General features: G+C 36.7%; 1 protein-coding gene across 1 annotated transcript; it reads right to left on the reverse strand.

Moving 5' to 3' along the window:
• Nucleotides 1–270: 270 nt before the first annotated feature.
• Nucleotides 271–4,930, reverse strand: LOC113353123. The gene is made up of 2 exons (XM_026596826.1): nucleotides 4,746–4,930; nucleotides 271–780 (listed from the first exon to the last, which is right to left on the reverse strand). Exons 1-2 carry the CDS (start codon nucleotides 4,802–4,804, stop codon nucleotides 468–470), a joined length of 372 nt encoding a protein of 123 aa, XP_026452611.1. The 5' UTR covers nucleotides 4,805–4,930; the 3' UTR covers nucleotides 271–467.
• Between the last annotated feature and the right edge of the window lie 3,325 nt (nucleotides 4,931–8,255).

Below are 8,255 nucleotides of genomic sequence, written 5' to 3' on the forward strand. Positions count from 1 at the left end.
TATATGATTGTTAGGGTCTAGTAGTCTGGGATTTTAATCATGTTGGATTTCAGCATTAGCTGTTGGACACGTCTATCGTTTTTGATGATTTTCGCTATATCTCATTTAAAATGGATTGTTGCATTCGCAACAACATGGCAGATAATTGGGCCGTTCGGTATGGTTTGGGGTGGGCTTTGGATTGTTGCATTTCTTTTCTTTTTTTCTTTTCTTTTTTTCTTTTGCTAAGATAATGAATTCCATTCCAAAGAAAAAGATAACATGTTTAGAAGAAAGGAAGGTTTATCACCTAGCCATTCACCTATTACATTATATCTTTTACAGTACTTTGCTGCTTTATCAGCTGAAGAAATAAATTTCCTGTTAACATAATCTAGCCTTGAGAATGAAAAATTGTTCAAAAGAAATTGACAGTCATCTAATATAGTTTTACTAAACCAACACAGTTGGTTATTATTATTAATCAATTAAGTGATTGCATTTTTTGCATCACTGCGAATGCAGAAACTGCTTATGCCTTTGTCTTCCATCCATTTTATCCCTTCAAGTATGGCAATGCATCCCGCTTCTTCCGCCGTTCTTGCTACTCCTTTGATGAGCTTGCATCCTTTGAAGGTCCCAGTCATATCATTTAAAACAAGCCCAGATCCAGCTTCATTTGTGTCTTTGTCAAAACTTGCATCACAGTGAAGTATACTACACATATCAGGCAGTCCATTATTGTTCGGGGCCTGAATAGGCGCAGCTGGAATCACTGGTTGAGTTTGAACAGCAGGCATGCTACGATCAATATCTGCTATCAGTTTCATTGCAGAGTTGGCAGTACTTATTGGGGTGACATTTTTATTTTGAAAAATCCGAAAACACATGTCCTTCCAAATACACCAAGCCGTGACAAATATTGCATGTTTAATTGCAACACTATTATTACTCTTTAACCAATTACCGAACCAATTCATAATATCAATGCCAGATGATTCTTCTTCCTCAAAAGTGACGTAATGACCAAAAGAAGTATTGGACCAAACAGATTTCGCATATGGACAGAATAAGAGGAGATGTTCAGCAGTTTCAATTGAGTTAGTATCACACAGGCAACAAGCATCAGTTTGGGTTCTATATTGCATGAGTCTGGCATTAGTCGGAAGAATATTTTCGATGCATTTCCAAAAAAAGAGTTGGATTTTGGGTAACGTGGGGAAACTCCATATAGCTTTGTATGTAGGTTGACTAGGATGAGGGTTTTGTATGAATTAAAGCTCACCTGCAAGAGCTTTGTAGGCTGTTTTCACTGAGAAATCACCATTCTTGGTATGCAACAAAACCAATCTATCATTCCCAGTGAGAGGAACTCTGGTTCTACAAATCTTTTGGGCATTGTCTACTGTGAAGAAGCTATTAATGAGTTCTACATTCCATGTTCTAGTACTAGGATCAATAAAATCAGCAACTAGCATGTCAGGATTGGGATAAGTATGACAAATAGGTAAGGAAGCTTCCGGTATCTAGTTGTCAGTAAAAGCATGAATACTTGAACCATTTCGAACTTCCCAAATTGAGTTTCCTCTAATGATTTCTAGACCCACCTCTATACCCTTTCATAACCAAGATGAATCAGATGGTTTCCTAGCATGCAAAGGATGACAATTCTTGAAATATTTACATTTCAAGATTTTGACCCACAACTCATTTGGCGAATGGATGAGGGACCAGGCAAGTTTGGCAAGCATAGCTCTATTAAAGATTCTTAAGTCCTTAAAGCCCAAACCCCCTTGAAGTTTATGAGAACACACATTTCTCCAATTTTTAATGTAAATACCTCCTGAGTTATTTTTGCCCCACGAGAAATCCCTTTGGGATTGTTCCATTTTTTGAGTAATGGTATCTGGTATGAGAAAAGTAATCATGTGATATATAGGAGAGGATTTTAAAACATGTTGCACCATTATGGATCTACCAGCCTGTGAAAACTGCTTTCCTTTCCATTTTGCAACTCTTTTATCAAAGCTCAAGAAGATGACTAAACGACTATGTTTTATTTCTATCAACAAACAATGGAATGCCTAGATATTTTTCTTTAAGATCAATTTTCTTAACTGCCAAAGCATTAATAAGCGAGACAGCATGTTCATGATGAACATTTTTGCTAAAAAAACAACCAGATTTGTCTAAGTTAATGACTTGGTCATAGATATAGCTAAAATCTTTGATCAAATCCATTAAATTATCAGCTTGCTCATGGAAAGCTTTGACAAATATGAGGCACTCATCAGCGAAGAGTAAGTGTGAAACACTAATTTCCTTACTGATGCGTACCCCTTGAATTAGATTGTTATTTTCAGTATGAATGAGATATCTAGAAAACGATTCCATACATAAAATAAAGAGATAAGGTGATAATGGATCCCCTTGTCTTAAACCTCTTGTTGGTTTAAAATAGGGACATGGAGATCCATTAAGCATGATAGAAATATTGGTGGTGCTAATACACTGATAAAAAGAGCACACCATTCTTGCGAAAAGCCAAAACATTTGAGAATATCAATTAAAAATGACCATTCAACTCTGTCAAAGGCCTTAGACATGTCGAGTTCAAGGCTCGTGACACTGTTTCTATCTTTTTCCCTTTTTCTTTTCATAGGATGAACTATCTCTTGTGCAATGACGACATTGTCGGAAATGTGTCAATTAGGCACATACGCAGCTTGGTAAGGAGAGATTAGTTTACTAAGTAAAGGCTTCATCTTATTTACAAGAAGTTTAGATATTATCTTGTAACTAGTGTTACGTAAGGAAATTGGTCTAAAGTCAGCTGGTGTAAAAGGGTGGGTTGCTGAATTTAGGGATAAGGGATAGAAACGTGGGATTCATGGATTTGAGTAAATGCTTAGAATAAAAAAAGAACAGACCATTTTCCAGACATCAACTTCAAGCAATTCTAAATTTTGTTTATTGAATCCTAGAGGGAAACCATCTGGCCTAGGGGTTGTCCAAGAGGACATTTGATTAATGGTTTCCCTTATTTCCTCAAGAGGGACAGGTCTAAGAAGATAACTATTGTCATTGGCAGGCACACAAGGTTCAATACAATTCAGAAATTCGGCATTCCGAAATGGCTGAGAAGTAGAGCTAATGCTTTTAAAATGATTAATCAATAGGCCTTCAAGGTCAATCCTATCCTTAGACCATTCACCATTTGGTAATTTAAGAGTCTCAATATGATTAAAGTGTTTCCTTCTATTTATAGAAGTATGATAGAAATCAGTGTTTCTATCAGCACTTTTAATAAAATCTTGTCTCGACTTTTGGGCATAAAACTCTTCTTGAACATTTTGTCAATGCTCAAGATCAAGTTCTAAGCCCCTGACTTCCTCAGCATTCCGAACAGATAGAGGTTGACTATTTAAATGCTGAAGTTGGTCAGTAAGGGACTTGACTCTTTGATCAACGTTACCAAAATGGTTTAAATTCTAGCTTGTCAAGTAATGTTTAACGTACCTCAGTTTATGAGTAAACTGGAACGCAGGCGAACCTCTAACATCTTTGAGTATGCATTTTTGATTATATCTTTAGAAGTAGGATCACTGCCCCAACATTTAAAATATCTATAAGGTTTATGGCCTTGGTTACTATTTGGGTTTGTCACTAAAACTATTGGTATGTGATTTGAACCAGTAGTTGTTATGTGATAAACCTTAGAGGAACCATTATGTTCAAGCCATAAACTATTTCCCATGACCCTATCAAAAGTCTAGCCATAATTAAGTTTCCACCATCTTGTCTATTTGACCAAGTATATTGTGTACCCACATAACCCAAATAACTAAGATCGGATGAATTTATAATAGTTTGGATTTCAGGGATTTCAGTAGTGGTAGGATTAGTATTAGTGGATCTTTCGTGATTGAACATAGTTATATTCAAATCCCCTATTAAAATCCAAGGGTGATCGATTCTAATACCAATGTCCTTAATGTAATTCCGTTGTTCCATCTTCTCATCATGGTGTGTTGAGCCATAAAGAAAAGTGGTGAGGAATTCAGGCTTGCATAGGAAATAATTGCATTAATCATTTTATCTGTATTATGAACAATTTCTAGTTGAAAACCACTTTTCCATAAGGGGGCAATGCCACCTGACAAGCCTCTAGAGGAATGACACCAATAAAAAGGATAATTGAAACTCTTTAGAAATTGATTCATTTTTGGAATACCATTTTTTGTCTCACACGGGAAAATGATGTCAGGGTTTTGGGACCTAACTAGATTCCTCAGAGAGGTTCTAGTTTTAGGATTCCCAAAACCATGGCAATTTCAAGATAAGACTCTCATGATAATAGATTTTAGATGCAAGACAGAATTGATAATACACAATTTCACACAAGTAACCAGATATGAATTACAATGATAAGTTCTAATACTAATGCAAATGGTATGCAGACTATGAGAATTGCTAATAAAACTAACAAATGGTTTTTCCAGAAGATTATTAGGGATGTTGATTGTGTGACAAAAACTCGACCAAAAAATATCAGGAGACTGAATTAAAGCGTACCAGTTTAACAAATCTAGGACACAAGGATCAAATTTACACAAAAAATTGGAAAGTGAAACCCTAAATTCGAAATTACACAAATCAGAGGATGACAAATTAACACAAATTGATAGGGCAAATAGATTACTCAGATAACAATTGAGACTGGGTAGAACGGAAAAAGGAATAGTTGATTTAAAATCGAGTAGCACCTGTATAACAACATTATTGAGTTCCAACGAGGTGAGATCTTGTCCGTCTTCATGTCCATCAATTCCTTCGTCTGTTTCCATCTCCTCTATGGTATCAGATTGAACAACAATGGAAGATTGGGGTTCATTAGGGCGAAAAAGAGGATTGGAGATAAGGGTTTGGGTTTTTAGTTTGCTACCAGAGGTTTTAGGGATTTCGTTACGGCATATTTTACTCTTACGAGATTCATCTTCTCCTATATTGGTAGCATTATTGTTATCGGCACCCTCAATCTCATTTCCCGCTGCCAAGTTTCTTGCTTCATGATTAATATTTCCCCCTCCACAACTTGATAAGGGCCACCTTCTACAGACTGCTCAGCATCCTGTTCACGACACCATTCCTCCTATTCCTCAGCAGACATCGCATCGCACTGAAGTTGATATGCTATGTTTTCACAAGCCTCTTCCGAATGATCAATGACCCAACATTGGTCGCAGATGTTGTACGGCTGCCTCTTCCTTGACCTAATTAGAACTAAAAGTAGAATTCATTTCCTAAAATCAGTTAAACCTAAATCAAATCATTTTAACCTAAAAATTAAAAACCTTTTCTCTTTTTATCCAGTTCTATCAATTCTCTCAAAATCATCATCGTTTAGTCTCCTCAAAAATGAATGATCCGCAACAATCAAATATGAAACCTAAAGCAACTACTAATTCCAAAATCGACAGGTCGACTGAAAAAGGTAATCGAAGAGTTGCAACCAGTGAACTCGTCGAAGAAATCACTGACATTGTTGAAAAAGTACCATCAATGGCGAGAAAAGGACAGAAAGTGATGATTTCAGCTCAATCACATTGCTTTACTTTGTCATATGATTGATATATTAAGTCAAAAAAATTGAAAATGGTGATTTTCAGGGTTCTAGTCATAATAGTCAATTTTCACTCACCATGACGACATTTGATGTTTATCCTAAGTCGTCTTGAAAGTTGGATGACGATGTATTGAAACCTATACAATTAGCAGATCATAGAATGGGGAAGAAGAGTAACATCTGCAATAAAAATTAAGTTATTTGATTATTCATGAGAGATAGATGTTTCTCTTACACATTTAATACCCAATAACATACTCGGACATTCTACCCACCGAGAACGCGCCATCTGGCATACTACTAACCACTCAATCTCTCCTCTCGCACGCAAACAAAGAATTATACAACAGATGGAATTTAAGCTAAGGACTACCAAAGTACAAGGCACCCACTATAAACCCAAAGACAAAAGACTACTCCAACACAAGTCCATGACAATACTCCCTGTATGAAACCATCCTTGTCCTCAAGGATGGAAATCAAATAAATAAGAAGAAATAGTTGAAGTGTCTACCCAAGTTGCATCCTCCACAGAAGAGTTGGTTCACTGAATGAGTAATTGTCTAATTGAGGAATCTGCACACCATTTCTGAGGATAAGTCGAGTGTCCCAGACAGCAAATGGATTAACAACCATTCTTCCTTCATGATCAATCAGAGGAACTTGTAGAGATGGAGTGTGAGAGAATCCAATTTGTTTCTTCAGTTGAGAAACATGAAAAGCAGGATGTATTCTGGTTCCAGCAGGTAACTGCAACTTGTAAGCCAATGTACCCACTTTCTGCAACACTTGGAATGGACCATAATACTTTGCAGACAACTTAAAATTCTTACGCGGATCAATGAAGGCTTTTCTATAAGGCTGAAGTTTAAGATACACACAGTCACCTACCCCAAAGACTTTGCCACATTTCTTCTTGTCAGCAAAAACTTTCATTTTCTCCCGGGCTTTGTGTAATGTGTCCTTCAAAATCTCCAGAACAGCTGCCTTTTGTTTAAAATAAGTCTCAATTGCCTCTATAGAAGTAGTAGCCTGCACTGGAAAAGCCAAATATGGAGGATGATAGACAAAGCATGGAATGGACTCATCTTAATACTATAATGATAATTGGTGTTATACCACCGTTCAACTAAAGGTAACCATTGAAACCATGTTTAGGATGAAACTCAGCCGTGCATCTAAGATATTGCTCTAAAAAAGCACCGACCCTCTCAGTCTGGCCATCTATTTGAGGGTGATATGATGTGCTAAGCTTCAACTTTATACCCAAGGCTCTGAAAAGGTCTTGCCAGAAGTTGCTAGTGAATACCTTGACCCTGTCTGAGTCTATAGGAGAGGGTAGACCATAAAGCTTGAAGACATTGCCGATGAATTCTCTAGCAATAGTGATAGTAGTATAAGGATGAGACAACCCGATAAAATGGTTGTACTTAGTTGATCTGTCTACCACTACTAAGATAACAGAATTCATGTCACTATTTGGTAACCTTCAATAGAATCTATTGAGATATGCTTCCAAGCCTGCTCAGGAAGTGGGAGTGGATGTAAAAGACCAGTAGGATGAGTGTGTTCTTCTTTATTCATTTGACAAATGTCACAAGAACTAAAAAACCAAAAAAAATATCATTTTTCATACCAGACCAAAAAAACACAAGCTTTAGCTCTTGTGTAAGTATCATAAGTACCTGAATGACCCCCCACAGCTGAATAATGGACTAAGGCCATGATAGTTTGTCTAATATTTTTACCCTCTCCAATGTACAATTTGTTTTTATATCTCAGTATACCCACAACAAGACTGTAGTGTGGAACACCATTGGGAATGACTAGAAGTTGATAAATAAGTGTGTGCACCTTCTCATCTCCTTTGTATCCTTCTAAAATATCCTAAATCCAAGTTGGAGAAGAAACTGTGATAACATTTCAAGTAACTTCAGAACGAGGAAGTCTGGAAAGAGCATCAGCCACCTTATTATCTACCCCTTTTTTATAATGGATCTCATAATCAAAACTCAATAATTTCATCAACCATTTTTGCTGACACACGGTAGTGATTTTCAGTTCCAAGAAAAATTTGATGCTTTGTTGGTCAGTTTTGATGATAAAATGACGAACTTGTAAGTAGTGTCTCCATCTAGTAACAGCTTGAACAATGGCCAATAATTCTTTCTCATAAGTAGAAAGTGCACTAGTTTTAATCCCCAGAGGCTTGCTGAAATAAACAATTGGTCTCCCTTCTTGCATCAACACTGCACAAATACCAGTGCCAGAAGTATCAGCCTCGAGGGAAAATGGGTTTGTAGAGTCCGGTAAAGCAAGAACCGGTGCAAATGACATTGCTTCCTTAAAGGAGTTAAAAGCAGCAGTAGCCTGAGGTGACCAAGAAAAAGCATTTTTCTTCAATAAATATGTTAGTGGTTTACAAATAGAAACATAACCTTACACAATTTTTTTGTAATAACATGTAAGGCTTAGAAATCATATAAGCTCTTTAATGTTTTTAGGAATTAGCCATTGCACCATGCAATAGATCTTAGCAGGGTCAGTTACCACTCCTTTAGCTGTGATGATATGTCCAAGGTACTCCAATTCTGGTTGAGCAAAACTACACTTGAAAATATTGGCATAAAGCTGGTGTTTTCTAAGGAGT

This window comes from Papaver somniferum, chromosome 2 (assembly GCF_003573695.1).
Source record: "Papaver somniferum cultivar HN1 chromosome 2, ASM357369v1, whole genome shotgun sequence".
Lineage (NCBI taxonomy): Eukaryota > Viridiplantae > Streptophyta > Magnoliopsida > Ranunculales > Papaveraceae > Papaver > Papaver somniferum.

Excerpts from the sequence above, each read along its gene's own strand:
- LOC113353123 (XM_026596826.1), bottom strand. The coding sequence starts at position 4,804 with ATGGACATGAAGACGGACAAGATCTCACCTCGTTGGAACTCAATAATG. Across the intron at positions 781-4,745 it reads TCAATAATGTTGTTATACAG|CATGCCTGCTGTTCAAACTC; the intron begins GTGCTACTCGAT and ends TATTGATCGTAG.